The sequence below is a fragment of the Hypanus sabinus genome, chromosome 25 (genome assembly GCF_030144855.1).
Source record: "Hypanus sabinus isolate sHypSab1 chromosome 25, sHypSab1.hap1, whole genome shotgun sequence".
Taxonomy (NCBI): domain Eukaryota; kingdom Metazoa; phylum Chordata; class Chondrichthyes; order Myliobatiformes; family Dasyatidae; genus Hypanus; species Hypanus sabinus.
This window is the reverse complement of record NC_082730.1, coordinates 8,671,702-8,692,114: the sequence shown is the minus strand read 5'-3', so window position 1 is coordinate 8,692,114 and position 20,413 is coordinate 8,671,702. Positions and strand designations below refer to the sequence as shown.

Here is a 20,413-nt window from a genome sequence, read left to right as displayed (position 1 = left end):
GAGCTACCCCTCAGCTTTCTCTTCAATATTTCACCTTTCACCATTAACATACAACTTCTTGTTGTAGTCTCACACCTCAGTGGAAAAAAAACCTGTTTGCGTTAACCCTGTCTATACCCCTCAATCTTTTATACTTCCATTAAACCTCCCCTCATTCTAGGAGGTAAAACCCTAAACAATTCACCCTTTCCCAATAACTCAGGCCCTTGAGTCCTGGTAGCAACCTGTAAATTTTCTGCACACAATACTCCATATTTGGTCCATCGGCATCTTAGACAACTTCAACATAACATCCAACTCCTGTAATCAACACTGGTTTATGAAGGCCAATGTGCCAACAGCTTTTTTTACAACCCTACCTGTGGCAACACTTTCAAGGAATTATGGACCTGTATTCCAAGATCCATTTGTTCTTCTGCACTCCTCAGTGCCCTTCCACTCACCATGTCCTCCCCTGGTTTGTCCTCCCAAAGTGCAGCATCTCACACTTGTCTGCCTTAAATTCCATCTGCCATTTTTCAACCCATTTTTCCAGGACATTTGCTTGGATGACATGCAAGTGACATACCGCTTCACTTGTTTGTGTCCTTGGATGGTGGGAAGGGGAAAAAGTGGAAGGACAAGATACAAGAATTGAGTGTTATGTGGGTGAGAAAGATTAGATTGATCTGAGAGTAGGTTAAAAAGGTCAGCACAACATTGTGGACCAAAGGGCCTGCCCTGTCCTGTAATGTTCTATGTTCTAAGTGTTGTGTTGGAAGGTGCTGTATGATAGGAATTTGTTGGTGGGAATGGAAGAGTGGACCAGGGAGTCACCCTTCAAAATTTTGAAAGGGGTAGGGGAGATGGGGAAGAGTACTGGTTTCACTTGTCTCTTATGACGGTTCACCTGTGATTAAGCAGCCTTCATCGTCCCTCTCAGCCACTACCACCACCCCTTATTCACACCCTTCTGGACTGCACCCTCACAGACATTCCCTCTCCACTTCTCCCTATTCTCTGCAACTTCAAACATGTCTGAATTCTAGCTTTTCTCACTCCTGATTTAAAAAAATCATCAACCCAAGATGTTAACTGCTTCTTTTGCCACAAGAGGCTTGCTGAGAATCTTCAGCATTTTGTGTTTTTATTTCAGATATATACTGCATTTACAATTTTGCTGTGCTTTCCACATAAAACATATGAAATCTGTTGGGAAAAATCAGGGAAGTAAATGGTGGAATCTCTGACCATTTTCCAGTTCTTCTTAGACTTCAAGTTAACCAAGGGCACACTATCAGGACACTGGAAATTCTAAAATGCCGCTGTTGCTTTAACAAGTGAGAGAGGAAACTAAGACCAACTCAGCCTAATAATGATGAGAGAACGAATGCAGGAAAAACTCCAGAGCAGCAACATTCATGAAGTATTTATTAAGGAGAAGTTGAGTTAGAGTTTTTGTTGTCGTGAGAAACAAAGAGAACAGTGTAGAATTAATCACGTTATCGTTTCTTCTTTCAGCCACACCACTGCCCACCTCCACACCACCAGATTCACAGTCCAAGTGCCCTAACCTGGAATTTTGCCAAGGCAAAGAGAACGGTGACTATGAAGTTGAGTGTGCACCAGAGAGCTTCTATCGGTGTACTAACAATGACACACAAGTCCAGAATTGCCCCCGAGGAACTTCCTACAACAGCATCAGTGGCAAGTGTGTCTGGCCACCCAGGCTGTTTCCTGTGCTTAATTTGGCAGCCAGCAGCTTTTGTGAGGGCAAACCTAATGGTTCTTACGCAATCCCTGTCCCCATCTACTACAAATGCAAAGCAGAACAAACACAAATAAAGAAATGTTCCTCTAATTTGCTCTATGATGCAGTCAAAAGAAAATGCATCAGTGCCAATATATTCAGTGACTATGATGTGGAGTTCTGCAATAACAGTGAAGATGGCACCTATCCTATTCCCGGCAGACCTACCAAATACTACCACTGTTCCAAAAAGAATACCAACATCGGGATTTGCCCTAAGGGAAGTGCCTACAATAACCTCTGTAAATGCTAACTTTACATTTATGTAGAAACAGCACTAAAAATCAATTTAACAATCTGGGTGGCAATAATATTGTACACTAGTACAAAATGGAATTGGTCTTGTGATATTTAGATATACAGGTAGGGTCGCTGTTACATACCTCCAGAGACTCAGGTTCGTTACTGATCACTGGTGCTGTCTGTGTGTAGAGTTTGCACATTCTTTCTGCCATCGCATGTTATTCCCCCACCCCACCTCTGCCATGCTCTGGTTTCTTCCCACATCCCACAGAATTGCTGGGCCCCATAAATAAACCTTAGTGCATGTGGATGGCAGACAAATCAGGAGGGGTTAAAGAGCATGTGCAACAGACTCAGTCATAAGGAAATATTTGGAGAGGGATGGATAGGATTACTCTGAGAGGTAGCATTAACCTGAAGGGCTGAATGCCTCCTCTACATTATCCTGCATTAAGACTCATTCTCAACTACAACTAGCTCCAACTCCATCATCAAATCAAATCTAAAACCTTAATCTTCAAAATCAGAATTATTATCACCAACTGTGCAGATTTTAAAATTACTAAAAAAAATACTACAAATTACAAACTAAATAAATAGTGGAGAAAATAGGAATAATGAGATGGTGTTTATTTATCATTTAGGAATCTGATGGTGGAGAGGAAGAAATCGTTCCTAAATTGTTGAGCGTCTGTCTTGAGGCTGCCGTACTTCCTCCCCAATGGTGGCAGTGAAAAGAGCCTGTCCTGAACCTTAATGATCAAGTTTTCCCAATCTGGCATCTACGGACCTCTCAGTTCTTGAGGCACTGCCTTTTGAAGATGTCCTCAATGGTGAGGAGGCTAGTTCCCATAATGGAGTTGGCTGAGTCTACAACCCTCCATAGCTTTTTTTTCTGCCGGATCCTGTGTACTGGCATCAGATAGTGATGCAAGCAGCCAGAACGCTCGCTACCGTACATCCGCAGAAATTTGCTAGCCCTTGTTGACAGACCAAATCTCCTCAAAACCCTGATGAGGTATAGCCTCTGGTGTGTCTTCTTCATAGTCATGTGGGCAGCAGATCAGACAGTTCTCCGTTGCAAAGAGAGGAAAGGGAACAAAGGGACCCTACAATAAGGTATTGACCAATTGATCTGTTGTTTCCACATCTGCCACTCTGAGTGTTATTTTTCTCACCTACCTTCCCCCTCACCTGAATTCACCTGTCACCTATCGGCTTGTACCATGTACCCCCCCACCCCCACTTTCTTATTCTGACTACCTCTCCTCTTCCTTTCCAGTCCTGATGAAGGGTCCTGGCCTGAAATGTCGACTGTTTATTCCCCTCCATAGATTCTACCTGACCTGCTGATTTGCTCCAGCATTTTGTGGTGTGTCACAGTTTATAGTTCTGATGAAGAGTCTCTGAAGGAAAATGCTTTTTTTTTCTCTCTCTCTCACTCTCCCTCTCCCTCCCTCCTAATGCTGTGTAACTGGCTGGTGCTTATAGCTTTGGCAGTTTTTGCTTCAATTACTAGATCTGAAGTTTTATTTTAATTTCACTAGTAGTATTATGGGTGGCAGGGTGGAGGTATGTCTCTACCAAAGGAGGTGTAAGGCACTCCTTCCCTCCGCTAGCCTGCAGGTCACCCTTGGGCAAGGTGTAGTACCCTCCCACCACCCCTCACTCCCCTCCCCCCCCAGCGATCAGGGTCATGTGAAGCTTTGGAAGCAGATGGTGTATGATCATAGGAGCAGCTGGTGCATATCACAAGTCCTGGTTAAGCGACCACTGACCCCAGGCAGACGATCTCTGAAGTGTATTGATAATGGCTGGGGTCACTCAGCTTGTAAAGACACTGTCCATAAGGTGATAATGGCAAACCACTTCTGTAGAAAACATTTGCCAAGAACAATCATGGTCAAGACCATGACTGCCCACATTATACAACATGACACATAACGATGGAGTGACATTGTGCTTTCTATCTTTTTTTTGGGAGGTAGGGGTAGATTTACTTTTGAAATAAGATATTTTTTAAAAATGGATACCTGTTGCCAAGGAGACAGAAGCAACAAGTAAAAACATGATATTTTCATAACTATCATTTTGTTGAGATCTATAACTTTATTAAAAGATGATTCAAACTGAATGATCTCTTAGCTAATATATAACAACCCTTTAACAATGTCCGCATTTCACCTTAGCCAAACATGAAGCAAAGTCCAATTTCAGAAATTTGACCCTCGTTTTAATGATAAAAAGCAGATTATGCATTTGACATACTTGTAGGATTAATGGATTTACGGAGTTGAGAGCCACTTGGGCAGCACCATAGCATAATGGTTAGCGCAATCGCTTTACACTGCCAGCAACCCAGTTTCAATTTCCACCAATGTCTCTGAGGAGTTTGTACATTCACCCATGGCTGTGTGGGTTTCCTCCAGGTGCTCTGGTTCCCTCCCACATTCCAAAATCGTACAGAATAGGATTAGTAAATTGGGTTGGCGCCAGAAGCATAGCAATACTTTCAGGCTACCTCCAGTACATTCTCAAGACTGTGTTGGTTACTGACACAAAAACCAACATAATGACACCAAAAACAATTTCACTGGATGTTTTGATGTACATATGATAAATAAACCTAATCTTTAAGATTAACCTTTATCTTTAATCTCTTTTCAGTAGCTAAAGTCAAATCATCTTCTCTCTCCAGAGATCTTGAGACCTAAGTGTTTTATATTATTAAGTGGTACTTTGTAAAGTGCTTATTCATGAAACAAAACATTGTGGACAGTATTCTAAACTTTTCAATAATACAAGAGAGAGCCTTTTAAATCTGGTCTGGGACTCAGATCAAGTGCATCTGTGTTATGGCTATCAGATCTGGTGGAGACAGTCGTCTTCAATGTAATTTTAAACAGAGGATAATAATAGCATTATAAAACCATTACTCCCTCCACTATAATGTATACAGTGGTGAAAAAGCACTTCAGTCTCTTACCAGGCTTCTCTGACAGCACCTCTTAAAACCATCTACCATTAATTAGGAAAAAGGCAGTACAGTACTGGGCAAAAGTCTTAGGCATATGCAAAAAAATTCTGTGAAGCGAATATACTTTCAAAATTAATGAAACAAAAAGTTTCTAAATATCAGAAAAATTACTATGAAGAATTTACAATATAAAAAAATAAATCAAATCAAAATTTGGTGTGACCACCCTTTGCATTTAAAATTGCATCATTTCTAGGTACACTGTTGTGGAGTCTTATAAGAAAATTGATTGGATTTATAAGAAAATCATCTTGGAGAACTTGCCACAGTTCTTCTGCAGACTTTGTTTGCCTCACTTGTTACTGTCTCTACAGATAATTGCAGACTGCTTTGAAGTTGTTGAGATCAGGGCTCTTTGGAAAGCAAACCACCTGAAACCATATAAAAATATCTAGGGTGCCTAAGACTTCCATAGCACTGTATGTGGAAGGAACACAACCATCATCTGGTTCCTCTGCAGTCTAACATTAAAATCTCTCATCTTTGCTCCTATATCACTCTTCTAAATCTTAGATCCCCTCCCCAATCTTACCACTATGAAGTGTGAGGAAACATGAAGGCTGCAGAAGGACTTAGACAGATTAGGAGAATGGACTAGAAAATGGCAAATAAAATACAACGTTGGAAAATGCATGGTCATGCACTTTGGTAGAAGAAATGAATATGCAGACTATTTTCTAAATGGGGAGAAAATCCAAAAAAGCTGAGATGCAAAGGGACTTGAGAGTCTTTGTGCAGAACATCCTGAAGGTTAACTTGCAGGTAGAGTCAGTGGTAAGAAGGCAAATACAATGTTAGCATTCATTTCATGAGGACTAGAATATCAGAGCAGGGATGCAATGCTGAGGCTTTATAAGGCACTGGTGAGGCCTCACCTGGAGTATTGTGAAGAGTTTTGGGTTCCTTATCTAAGATGTGCTGGCATTGCAGAGGGTTCAGAGGAGGCTCAAAAGGTTGATTCTTGGAATGAAAAGGTTATCATACAAGAAACATTTAATTGTACTCACTAGAATTTAGAAGGATGAGATGGGATCTCATTGAAACCTTTCAAATGTTAAAAGGCCTAAACAGAGTAGATGTGGAAACGATGTTTCCCATCGTGGGGGACTCTAGGACAAGAGGGCACAGCCTCAGGATAGAGGGGTATCAATTTAAAACAGAGATGCAGAGAAATTTCTTTAGGTAAAGGGTGGTGAATGTGTGGAATTTCTTACCACAGGCAGCTGTGGAGGCCAGGTTGCTGGTGTACTTAAGGTGGAGATTGATAGGTTCTTGATTGGGCGTGGCATCTTAGGCTATGGGGAGAAGGCCAGGGAGTGGGGCTGAGGGGAATAAAAAGATCAGCCATGATGGAATGGCGGAGCAGACTCAATGGGTCGAATAGCCTAATTCTGCTCCCATGTCTTATGGTCTTATAAATAATTAGAGGTATCTACACAAACCCTGGAGATGCACAAACATGATGAAAAAATGGAAAGGTAAAACTTAAGACATATTAATCATTCAAGATGCAACCCAGAAAACAATGACAGAATTTGCTATACACTACTTCTATTGACATAACTCTCTAATTCAGCCAACCAAATAAAAGAGAAAATGATAGAAATATTCAGTAGTGTAAGTGATATCTGTGGAGAGAGAAGCAGTTACCCATTAGAGGGTTAACTTTACTCAAAACAGTAACTCTGTCTTAAGAAACATTTAAGAATGCCTGAACAAATAACTTTTCATAGTTCCTACATTCACATCCATGTAAGACCATAAGACATTGGAGCAGAATTAGGCCATTCAGCCCATTAAGTCTGCACTGCCATTCCATCATGGCTGATTCTGGATTCCTCTCAACCCCATACACCTGCCTTCTTGTCATATCCTTTGATACCCTGACCATATCAGGAAACTATCAACTTCTGCCTTAAATATTTCCATGGACTTGGCCTCCACCACAGTCTGTGGCAGAGCATTACACAGATTCACTACTCTCTGGCTAAATAAATTTCTCCTTACCTCTGTTCTAAAAGGTCTCTCCTCAATCTTGAGGCTGCGCCTTCTAGTTCTGGATACCCCCACCGCAGGGAACATCCTCTCCACATCCACTCTATTTAGCCCTTTCAACATTTGCTAGGTTTCAGTGAGATTCCCCCCACATTCTTCTAAATTCTAGTGAGTACAGGCCCAAAGCTACTAAACGCCCCTTAAATGTTAATCACTTCATTCCTGGAATCATCCTCATGAACCTCCTCTGGATTCTCTCCAATAACAACACATCCTTTCTGAGATATTGGGCCCAAAACTGTTGACAATACTCCAAGTGCAGCCTGACTAGTGTCATATAAAGGCTCAACATTATCTCCTTGCTTTTATATTCCATTCTACTTAAAATAAATGCCAATATTCCATTTGCCTTCTTTACCACAAACTCAACCTATAAATTAACCTTCTGGGAGTTTTGCACAAGGACTTCTAAGTCCCTCTGCACCTCTGATATTTGAACCTTCTCCTCATTTAGATAATAGTCCGCATTATTAGTCCTTTTAACAAAATGCATGATCATATATTTTTAACACTATATTCCATTTGCCACTTTTTTGCCCATTCTTCCAATTTGTCTAAGTCCTGCTGCAATCGCATTGTTTCTTCAGCACTACCTACCCCTCCACCTCTTTGAATCACCCACAAACTTTGCCAAAAAGCCATCAATTCCATTATCCAAATCACTGACAAATACATGTGAAAAGTAGCGCTCCCAATACTGACCCCTGAAGAACACCACTAGCCACTGGCAGCCAAACAGAAAATGCCCCTTTTATTCCCATTCGCTGCCTCCTGCCTGGCAGCCATTCCTCTAACCATGCCAGTTATCTTTCCTGTAACACCATAGGATTTTATTTTGTTAAGCAACCTCATACGTGGCACCTTGTCAAAGGCCTTCTGAAAATCCAAGCAAATGGCATCCACTGCTTCTCCTTTGTCCACCCTGCTTGTTACTTCCTCGAAGAACTCTAACAGACCTGTCAGGCAAGATTTCCCTTTACAGAAACTATGCTGACTTTGACTTATTTTATCACTAGTCTCCAAGTATCCCAAAACCTCATCCTTAATAATAGGCTCCTACACTTGCCCAGCCACTGAAGTTAGGCTAACTGCCTTATAATTTTCTTTTGTTTCCCTTCCAGCCTTCTTAGAGTGGAGTGACATTTACAATCTTCCAGTCCTCTGGGACCATGCCAGAATCATGTGATTCTTGAAAGATCGTGACTAATGCATCCATTATCTCTTGAGCAACCTCCTTCAGTACTCTGAGATATAGTCCACCTGGTCCAGGTGACTTATCCACCTTAAGACCTTTGAGTATGCCTAGCACTTTTTCCTTTGTAATAGCAATGGCACTCATGGACCTCTGGCACACTGCCAGTGTCTTCCACAGTGAAGACTCATGCAAAGTACCCATTAAGTTCATCTGTCATTTCTTTGTTCCCCCATTACTACCTCACCAGCATTATTTTCCAGTGGTCCAGTATCAACTCTCATCTTCCTTTTATTCTTAATATAACTGAAAAAACTTTTAGTATCCTGCTTTATATTATTGGCTAGCTTGTCCTCATATTTCATCTTTTCCCTTAAGGTTTTTTTAGTTGTCCTCCAAGTCTGCTGCGCCATCTGATCACAGCTGATTTATTTTCCCTCTCAGTCCCATTCTTCTGCCTTCTCCCTATAACCCTTGATAGCTTCACTCACCTCAACACTTAACTGACTCCATAACCTATGGTTCACTTGGATGGACTCTTCTGTATTATTTATGTAATCTTGTATTTGCACAGTTTTTTTTCTTTTGCACATTGGTTGTTCGTCAGTCTTTGTGTGTTGTTTCTCATTGATTCTATTTTATTTCTCTGTTCTACTGTGTATGCCAGTGAGAAAATGGTAGCATATGGGGACATATACATACTTTGCTAACAAACTTACTTTCAATTTTGACGCCTTCTCTAATCAGGTACCTATCAATCTCTGCTTTAAATATACCCAATGACTTGGCCTCCACCCTCTGGCTAAAGAAATCCCCACCCCATCTCTATTCAAAAGGGACAAATGGTTCATCTTAGCCAACATTTAATATTCACTCTGGGCAACTAAAACAAAAGATGCAACTGCCTTATCATGTACGATGCTTTTAACTGAGTGATTTTAAAAGACAGTTCAGAAAACACTGGCCACAACAAAATTCGCATTACTGTGCTGTCACCAATTTTCAACTATTAATTTGCACCCATTGGGTAAAATGAGAGGTTGGAAGAAGGTGGACAGAGCAAGGGGTGGGGGGGGGGGGAAGGTGGGGAAGAGGATTGTAGACACCACAGACAGAAAATCCAAAATATTCTGGTGCAATTTAATCAATGCTATTTCAAAAAAAATTCATGTAAATTGTCTGGTGTACACCGAAAGCAGGCTAGAACGTTTGTTATTTAAGAGTTCTATTATGTATAATAATGTTCTGGGTTTGCCCAACCAGAATGATTGGTACCAGGAGATAGTTAATTATGGCCATGTAAAAGGAGCATTTAACCCCGCAATGGATGGTCCCAAGCCCAGTTGCAGGAGGAGGAGGAGGGCTGGGCAAGGGGCTAGCAACCCCACCCATAAAAACATTGTTACGGAAATCCCAATAGAAGCTCCAAACACTCAAAGATCCTGGGAGAGGAAGGATCTTGGCCTAGAAGATGCATGAAGTTGCATGGTGAAAACAGAAGCCACAGGTCCAATCAACCTTCAGCTCAGAACAGAGGACTCAGGCGAGATGCTGTTGGCGACCTATGCCCCAATAGGGGTGATGGTCTTAAGAGGAAAAGAGCCATTTATCTGCAATCATTACTGATCAGTGTTGCCCCATGGGTTATAGAGAAGATATGACAGAGCCTGCATGAGAAAACTGACAGGGATACGTGACCAGGATAGAGATCTATCTTGGTGTAAGCACATTGATGTCTTGGGCTCAGCAGCACCACTACCTCCTCAGAAAACTACAGAAATCTGGCAGGAGTCCTTAGCAATGCACCACAGAAAGCATCAATTCAGATGCAACACAACTTGGTACGGCAAATGCTCTGTCTGCGACTGCTAGAAATTGCAGAGTTGTGAACACAGCTCAGCACATCACAGAAACCAGCCTCTCTTCCATGGACTGTCTACAATTCTCGTGGTTTCAATAAAGCAGACAGCATAATCAAAGACACATCTATTCCAGCAAAGATGCCACAAAAGTTTGCGTGTTCCTCCTGAGGCACAAAAATAAAAGCATTTTTGGAAGGACTGGCACCATCAAGGTCTTCCCTTTGAGGTTCAGGGTGATGAGAGCATCCTAGAAAAATATTTAACAGGACAGTATTGGGAATATTGCACAACACACGGAATGCTTTAATGATTGCAAAGAAAAAAAACTGTGGATGCTGATTCCAGTCTTGTCGTCATGTTATACTTGTGGGCTTCATCACGATTGAACAAGTCTCAGTTGCCTGTCTGCTAGAGGGTCTAGATGGAAACTGTCCTTACGGCCTTTGTTGAATTTAGCAGCAGATTCTGGAAAAAGAGTCGAATTGGGTTTACTGTGGTTGTTGAAACAGGAAGTATAGCTGTGTGAGGCATGCATATCAATGAACATGCACTTTAACTGGCTGTAGTGAAATGTGTATAAAAAGCTATCACAAGAATGATAGGCCTTGCAAAGATGCTCAATTCAGCATTGCAGGTGATTGGAATGCAAAACAACACTGCAGATGTTGGAAATTCTCGAGTTATAGAGCACTATAGCACATCTGAATCTAGGAGGGTTTCTTGAAATAATATGCAGATAATTCAACCAATGGCTGTAGTAGACTATTGAGCCTGGGATTGAGTCTGCCCAGGTGATCAAAGTTTCCGTGAGAGGAGCCACGGTAACTTAGCAGTTAGAGCAACACTATTACAGCACAGGGTGTCAGAGTTCAAAGTTCAATTCCAGCATCCTCAGAAAGCAAGCTTGTACACTCCTTCCCATGTGTGAGTGGGTTTCCTCCCACAGTCCAAAGGCGTACCAGTTAGTAGGTTAATTGGTCATTGTAAATCGTCCTGTGCTTAGGCTAGCATTAAATCGGTGGGTTGCAGGGTGGCTCAGCTTGAGGTGCCGAAGAGCCTGGTCCATGCTGTATCTCTAAATAAAATAAATTTTGGGACTATTGATCATAATTCTTTAAGGATAGGACTGCAGTTGGAAGGACATAGTTAAAGATTAGCTTTATTTGTCAAAGCATAAAACAAAATGCATCACATCAAATCAGTGAGGATTGTACTGGGCAGTCCTCAAACGTCACATTTTTGACTGCCAACATAGCATGCCCATAACTAGCTAAACTGTTAAACTCGTCCTGCTCCTAATTAAACTGGAGAGTGTGCAAAAAAATCATTTATGAGGATGTTAAGAGGGCTGGAAGTTTGAGTTATATGGAGAGGCTAAAGAGATAAAAAGTCATAGCACAACAACACAGAAACAGGTCCTACAGCCCAACTAATCCATTCTGAACCCTTACTCTACTTAGTCCCATTGATATAATATTATATAGAAACATATAAAATTATGAAAGGGATAGTTAAGATAGAAGCAGGAAGGTTGTTTCCACTGGTGGATGAGAAGGAACTGTTTTTCCCAACAGTGGTGAACCTATAGAATTCTCTGCCTGATGTAGCAGTGGAGACTACCTCCGTAATTACCTTTGAGACAAGGTTGGATAGATTTTTGCATAGTAGGGGAATTAAGGGTTATGGGGAAAAGGCAGGTGGGTGGAGATAAGTCCATGGTTAGATCAGTCATGATTTTATTGAATGCCGGAGCAGGCTCGATGGGCCAGACGGCCTACTCCTATTCCTACTGTTCTTATGTTTTTATGTTATGACCCGCACCTGGATCACAGCCCTCCATACTCCTCCCATCCATGTGCTTATCTAAACTTCTCTGAAATGTTGGCAGTTGAACCCGAAAGCAGTTCTTAAACAAGAAAAAAAATGCTGGGATGACTGGGCAGGTCAGGCGGCAGCTGTGGAAAGAAAAAGTGAGTCAATATTTAAGACTCTGAAGACAAGGATCTGTTCTCATGCATACTAACAGTTTCTCTCTCGCAGGAGGCTGCTCGACCTACTGCAGTTTTCTGTATTTTCAGTAACATCAAGGTTCTTTTGTGCTTTATTGTTGAATAACCTTACAGATTGAAACAAGTACATAAACCAGGTGTAAAGCACAGATAAGAACACCATCTACCTATTAGATTAAAATATTAGAAATACTTTCCCATTCTCCACAATTAGTCTACAGCATGATGAAACAGTTTGGGAACATTTATTTGATTGTTGGGCGGCACAGTAGCAGAGTGATTAGTGTAGTACTATAACAGCACCAGAAACCTAAGATCAATTCTGCTACTGACTGTAAGACGTTTATACATTCTTCCAATAACCACATGGGTTTTGTAGAAATATATCTGTAACCCTAAAGTCTTTATGAATTTATAACTTTTGTATAAGATAATGAGAGGCATTGATCATGTCAATAGTTAGAGGCTTTATCGCAGGGCTGAAATAGCTAGCACGAAAGGGCACAGTTTTAAAGTGGTTAGAAGTAGGTACAGAGGAGATGTCAGGGGTAAGTTTTTTTATGCAGAGAGTGGTGAGTGCATGAAATGTACTGCCGGTGACAATGGTGGAGGCGGATACAATAGGGTCTTTTAAGAGACTCCTGGACAGGTACATGGAGCTCAGAAAAATAGAGGACTATGGGTAAATTACCCTAAGTAATTTCTAAGGTAGGGACATGTTCGGCAAAGCTTTGTGGGCTGAAGGGCCTGTATTGTGCTGTAGGTTTTGAATGTTTCTATGTCAAATATAATGTGACAAAATGGAACCTGAGTGATCGCAGAATGCTTTGCTGGCTTGTTGAAATGCTTAGCTTGCAAGCAGGGTGTGTTTTATATCAGGATGTATGCTTATTGCAGGTAGTGTTTTAACAACAGAGAAGAACAGGATGCAGCTGTCATTGGGGGAAAGCCTCAAAATACAATCCTGATTAAAAGAACAGATGCACGGATCCAGATAAGGAAGCAATACCATTATGAGATGGAAGACCTCAAAGACATTAATTGGTGCATAACTGATCTCTGTAAAATAATTTGTTCTGAGCTGTAAAATTGAAGCTACCTTCCAAAAAGGAGGTAGATGTTCTCTTGCAAGAAATAAATGCATTTATAACTTAACCCACTCTGAATTTGTAGTTTTTACTGTACATTAGAAGACCTAGCTGAATGGTACAGTTTCCTCCAGGTGCTCCAATTTTCTCCCACATTCCAAAGACATATCTGTTTGTAAATTAATTGGTCACATGGGTGTAGTTTTACTTAGAGATACTGCGCTATATCTCTGAATAAAAATAAATGATACAAAGAGGTGCAAGAACTAAACAAACTTTTGGTCCTCTAAATCTATTTGTTGTTAACATCATGGGGGGGGGGGGCGAGGGTAGGATAATAACTTCCAACTGGGAACAATGTGGAAGGTGATGAATGACAATACCTTCCGCCAATAACTATAAAGCAAATACATACACTCAGTGGCCACTTTATTAAGTACACCTGTACACATGCTCGTTAATGCAAATATCTAATCAGCCAATCATGTCGCAGCAACTCAATGCATAAAAGCATGCAGAGATGGTCAAGAGGTTCGGCTCTTTCACACCAAACATCAGAATGGGGGAAGAAGTGTGATCTAGGTGACTTTGATCATAAAATGATTGTTGGTGCCAGACAGGGTGGTTTGAGTATCTCAGAAACTGCTGATCCCCTGGGATTTTCACATATTACAGCTTCTAGAGTTTACAAAGAATGGTGGGAAAAACAAAAACACATCCAGTAAGTGACATTTCTATGGGTAAAAATGCCTTGTCACTGAGTGAGGACAGAGGAGAATGGGCAGACTCGTTCAAAGTTACAGAAAAATTAACTCAAATAACCATTCATTATAATAGTGTGATTCAGAAAAGCATCTCTGAACTCACAACACATGAAACCTTGAAGCATCACACTGGGTTCCACTCCTGTAGCTAATAAGGTGGCCAGGGAGTGTATTCCTCACACTGCAAATTAAAATGAGTCCAACAAACCAGGGAAAAGTTGAGGAACAGCAGTAATGGAGAAATGCTGAAGGACAAGTTACTGAAGTCATAACTTCAAAGAGAGTTAACACACCCCCAGCAGGTCACTAACACCTTTATCTATCAAAAAAAAATCACTAGCTTCTGAATTTATTAAATATATCACTCATTCATTCTGTGGCAAACTTTTCTCACTCTATACAAATCAACAGCTTTTGCACAAACAAGAGAAAATGTGCAGATACTGGAAATCCAAAGCAACACACACAAAATGCTGGAGGAACTCAGCAGGTCAGGCAGCATCTATAGAAAAGAGTAAACAGTCAAGATTTCAGGCCAAGACACTTCAGTTTTTGTAGTTATGGTCTGAGTTAATTTGATTGGTCGTCAGAATATTTAAAAAATCAAAACAAGCCTTGCACCCGATACTGAGATATTGACAAGAGACGGGAAAAAGTTGTAAAGAATTTACAGTAATTACTCTCTAAACACGATGTTTTTCTCCTTGGTGGCTTAATATATTTTAACCAACAGAATTCATACTTACTGAAGGTTACTCAAATTATACAGATGCACATCATTTCTCATACAAAGCTGATTCTGCCACACTACTGAGATACAAGGGAAAGTATAACAGATATAAATAAAAAGACATTAATATTGTGAGAATTCCAACCACAGAACACATTATGCTCTTAACAAACTTATCACAAATAAAGACCTAGTGGACTATCCTATCAAGTCTTTGTAAGCTTTGTATTACAAACCATTTGATAATTTGCAAGTTACTTAAAAATGTGAATAAATACCCAACTGGAAATACTGGAAATCAATACCCCGAAAACATACACTCACTGGCCACTTATTAAGTATACCTGCTCATTAGTGCAAATATCTAATCAGCCAATCTAATCTAAGCAGTGATTAGCACAACGCAGTTACAGGCTGGGGCGTTCCAGAGTTCAGGGTTGAATTCCAGCACTGTTCCGTACGTCTTCCCCATGGAATGCGTGGGTTTCCTCCCACCATCCAGACATAGCAGAGAGGTTAGTTGGTCATTGTGAATTGTCCCATGATTCCATTAGGGTGAATCAGGGGTTGCTGGAGAGGTGCAGCTCGAAGGGCCGACTCCACACTGTCTTACTAAATAAATAAATAAATCACATGGCAGCAAATCAATGCATCAAATCATGCAGACATGGTCGAGAGGTTCAGTTGTTGTTCAAATCAAACATCAGAATGAGGAAGAGATGTGATATCCAAGTCACTGTTCATGGAATGATTGCTGGTGCCAGACAAAGTGACTTGAGTATTTCCGTAACTGCCGATCTCCTGGGGTTTTCTCTAGAGTTTATAGAGAAGGTACGAGAAACGAATAACATCCAGTGAGCAGCCATTCTGTGGGTGAAAACGCCTTGTTAATGAGAGAGGTCAGAGGAGAATGGCCAGACTAATTCAAGCTGACAGTAACTCAAATAACCACACCTCATAACAGAGAATCTCTGAATGCACAACACATTGAAACTTAAGGTGGATGGGCTACAGCAGCAGTAGACCATAAACACATCTCTGTGGCCACTTTATTAGGTGCAGGAGGTACCTAATAAAATGGTCACTGAGTGCAATTTTCCAACCAGCATTTTGTAGAGGAATGCAGAAAATTTCTCAACGAAGAACTAACATTGTCCAACACTCTCCTTGAAGTCATAACGTTCCTTTCAAGTATGATTTATCTGGAGGACCAATTCTTTCTAAATTCCTTACAAAAGCACTGTAGAATTCCCTTATATTGTACTTAAAACAACCAATGTGATAAAATGTAAATACAGTAACATCAGCGAATACAGGTACAAAACCCCTGATTGAATGACGCATTAATTCCATCTATAGGCCAAAGCATCCCTGCATTGCGAGGAACATTATACAGCAGAGTAGTCAATAACACCACAAGAAATTCCTCCTCATCTGTTCTAAAGGGACTTCCCTCTATTCTGAGGCAATGCCCTCTGATCCTATACTCCCCAGCCTGCGAGGCTTCTACTGGATGCAGCCAAGTTACAGGGCAAGAACTCTCTAGCAATAAAAATGGCCCAGCTTGTAGAGCTGCTACTTCGTAACACCAGCGAGTCTGCTTCAGTCATGACCTCTGGTGTCAGGAGATTGCGGATGAGAGGGAAATGGATCAGCCAAATAGCCTAATTCTGCTCCAATATCTTATGGTGTTTTCCGTGCAGAGTCTGCGCGTTTCTTTGTGACCATGGTTTCTTCTAGTTTCCTCCCACGTACCAAAGACGCGTGGGTTGGTAACCCTACCAGGTTCGTGAAGTTGAATTTGGAGTCAATACATGTTAGCGTGGGGAGAATGAAGGAGGTTCAAGGGTGATGGTCAGCATGGACTGAGTGGGCTGAAGGGCCTGTTTCTGGGCCGCACCTCCCTATGATCCTAATAAAACTCCACTTGAATTTGGCTTGTTGCTATGGAAAGAGATTTACAAATTTTTTAAAAAACTTTAAAATTATTACCCAAAGTTAATTAGGACTTTAAAAGACATACACGTTTTACACGAACATAAATGTCAAAAAAGGTACAGATGAACCTATATAAAATATCAATTAGTTTCAGTTGTACCAATATCATAGCAGTTAATAGTGAAGCTTTGACAAGCGGACATGGCAGAAGCCATCCACAAGAGGCCTTAAAAACTCAGGTATTTTCATCATAAAAAATTACATTTAAGTAGTTTAGGATTACGATAAGATAATAAAGTAACAGACAGATACATTTAGTGTCTGATAGAAAGTAGTCACTGTTACAAAGAAGTGCAATGGGGAAAAGTAAAGAACCATCACTTCATTGTACAGCCTAGACATCATTCCTGCTGATTGGAGGGTGGCTAATGTTGTCCTACTTTTCAAGAAAGGAGGGAGAGAGAAAATAGGGAATTATAGACCGGTTAGCCTGACGTCAGTGGTGGGAAAGATGCTGGAGTCAATTATAAAAGAGGAAATTACGACACATTTGGATAGCAGTAGAAGGATCAGTCTGAGTCAGCACGGATTTATGAAGGGAAAATCATGCTTGACTAACCTTCTGGAGTTTTTTGAGGATGTAACTATGAAAATGGACAAGGGAGAGCCAGTGGATGTAGTGTACCTGGACTTCCAGAAAGCTTTTGATGAAGTCCCACATAGGAGATCAGTGGGCAAAATTAGGGCAAAGTACTGACATGGATTGAAAATTGGCTGACTGACAGGAAACAAAGAGTAGTGAACAACTGGTCCATTTCGGAATGGCAGGCTGTGACCAGTGGGGTACCGCAAGGTTCGGTGCTGGGACCGCAGCTGTTTACAATATACATTAATGATTTAGATGAAGGGATTAAAAGTAACATTAGCAAATTTGCTGATGACACAAAGCTGGGTGGCAGTGTGAAATGTCAGGAGGATGTTATGAGAATGCAGGGTGACTTAGACAGGTTGGGTGAGTGGGCAAATGTATGGCAGATGCAGTTTAATGTGGGTAAATGTGAGGTTATCCACTTTGGTGGCAAGAACAGAAAGGCAGATTACTATCTAAATGGAGTCGTTAGGAAAAGGGGAAGTACAACGAGATCTAGGTGTTCTTGTACATCAATCAATGAAAGCAAACATCCAAGTACAGCAGGCAGTGAAGAAAGCTAATGGCATGCTGGCCTTTATATCAAGAGGAATTGAGTATAGGAGTAAAGAGGTACTTCTGCAGCTGTACAGGGCCCTGGTGAGACCCCACCTGGAGTATTGTGTGCAGTTTTGGTCTCCAAATTTGAGGAAGGACATTCTTGCTATTGAGGGAGTGCAGCGTAGGTTCACAAAGTTAATTCCTGGAATGGCGGGACTGTCATATGTTGAAAGATTGGAGCAACTGGGCTTGTATACACTAGAATTTAGAAGGATGAGAGGGGATCTGATTGAATCATATAAGATTATTAAGGGATTAGACACGCTGGATGCAGGAAGCATGTTCCCGCTGATGGGTGAGTCCAGAACTAGAGGCCACAGTTTAAGAAAAAGGGGTAGGCCATTTTGAACAGAGATGTGGAAAAACTTCTTCACCCACAGAGTGGTGGATATGTGGAATGCTCTGCCCCAGAAGGCAGTGGAGGCCAAGTCTCTGGATGCATTCAAGAGAGAGCTAGATAGAGCTCTTATAGATAGCGGGGTCAAGGGATATGGAGAGAGGGCAGGAACGGGGTACTGATTGTATATGATCAGCCATGATCACAGTGAATGGTGATGCTGGCTAGAAGGGCCGAATGGCCTACTCCTGCACCTACTGTCTATTGTCTATTGTCATTCAGAAATAGTGACCGAGGGAAAACCAAATCAAAATTTATACTAGATCATTAATGGAACAGTGTGGAAAATGTTTATGAGATAAATTCCGCATGAACAGTTCAGCTCAATGACATTTTTTCTCTTGTTACCTTCTACATGGTTCCTTAAGGTTGTCATAGCCTGGGGGTGGGGAGAGATGAGCTCCCACTACCTATTAAGTGTGTCCTAAAACCAGTCACTCCAGGTAGATAGGGCTCATCAGCCGTGGTTGGCAGCTCACCTAGGAGAAGGAAAACACTGATCTGAAACCTCCACTGCCTTGCAGCTACACCCACTCATGGGCAAGGCTTCAGGAGAAAACCCCGAGGAACAATCCAAAGCTGGAGTCCCAAAGGTAGTCCTACGTTGAGCTCAACATTGACCGGCAACTCCTGCGATGCTGCTGGTGCCAAACTGAATCAGTCTCTGCCATTCCCTTGGATTCATCAGCTGTGTGGATAGGTGGAGCTTACTGCATACACAACAGCTTGCTCTCCCATATCCTATTGCCCTGGCTTGCATATCACAGAGACAGCTGGGAAGCAACATCCAAGGTTGACTGGGGCAAACAGAGTCCTCAAGAACTTCTACATACTTCTAAGCATTAACCAAATCTCTACCACTACTCAATGCTTTATCAGTTCCAGGTGTCCCAGGATCTGCCTCTCTCATTTCTCTTTTCACTACTCCACCACAGAAACCCAAAACAAACAATATTTCACAATGAAGGACTCAGCATTAAAGAAATCTACACCAGAATTATACAGCTTTTTAATACAGCCTGGTATCCGTGGATAGTAAAGGATAGAATCCCTGCTTATATGATAAGAGAACCCCTAGAAATGAAAAGTATTGCAGTGAACAGCGGGTATTTCAAAAGGGAATTTTTTTTTACTGAATTTGAGATACAGAGAAAGTAGACAATGTAATACAGTAGATCCAATTTAACTCAACTTGCTAAAGATCTTCAATAAAATACTTCATAAAAGACTATGAACAAGGTCAAAGATGGAGGTATGAAGAACAAGTAACAAAATGGATTGCTAACTAACTTTAGGACACAGACTGCACAGGGAAGTGCAAAGAGTAGCTATTCACAGTTGAAAATGTCAGGTACTGGTATTCTACGAGGACAATGCTCTTCACAATTTACATTAACAATTTAGACTCTCGAACCAAAGACAATTTCTAAATTTGAAAACAATACTAAAGTGGGGGAAATATCTGATACTGAGTATTATTGCAGGATGTCATTAATAAACCTGCAAAAATTGGGAAAAATCAAAAACTGAGTTTGAAAACATCACTTTAAGTACAGTTCCTACAGAAAAGACAGGCCAGTTATTTATTATTCTGAGGGTGCTTGTCTAAGTTGGGTAGAGCAGAGGTTTTGGAGTTCTAATAACTTCAATAACATCAGTACCGCAGCTTAGCAAGACCATAAAACAAAATAAAAAGCCAAAAGCATCAAGTGCTTTCTTTCTGTAGGCAGAGAGTTGCCAAATTATGCTGAACCTGTATTGAACCTTGGTTAGACTACATTTAGAGGACTATGTACAATTCTACTCTCATTATAAAAAGGATGAGAGGAGATTACAAAGTTACTAGAAATGAGAGGGGATACTTATCAGGAAAGAATGAGCAGACCGAACTACCACTCTCTTGGGAAAATAAAGATCTTTAAAATTACAAAAGATCTTGAACTTGTAGAAAGACAACACATTTTCACTTGTGGGAAGAAGCACAACCTCTGTAACAATATAAGACTGTCAAGAAGAAGTTGAATTTAGAAAAACCTTGTACACCAACAGTGGTGGGAATG

The 20,413-nt window shown here is 41.0% G+C and overlaps 2 protein-coding genes across 3 annotated transcripts in view; one reads left to right on the top strand and one right to left on the bottom strand.

The window, feature by feature from the left end:
- Positions 1-13,742, top strand: part of LOC132380980 (acidic mammalian chitinase-like) — a 32,274-nt gene extending 18,532 nt beyond the window's left edge. The window contains exon 12 of the mRNA XM_059950025.1: positions 1,501-13,742. Within this exon, the coding sequence (XP_059806008.1) occupies positions 1,501-2,042 (542 nt within the window). The 3' untranslated portion in view covers positions 2,043-13,742. The remainder of the gene's footprint in view (positions 1-1,500) is intronic.
- LOC132380982 (cleavage and polyadenylation specificity factor subunit 7-like) overlaps positions 1-20,413 on the bottom strand; it is a 68,658-nt gene that overhangs the window by 6,641 nt on the left and 41,604 nt on the right. The window contains exon 10 of one of the 2 annotated variants that reach the window (XM_059950026.1): positions 14,589-15,636. The exons of the other annotated variant lie outside the window; for it this stretch is intronic. The gene's annotated coding sequence lies outside the window, so the exon portion shown is untranslated. Of the gene's footprint in view, positions 1-14,588; positions 15,637-20,413 lie in introns of those variants that run through there. 2 annotated transcript variants of the gene reach the window in all.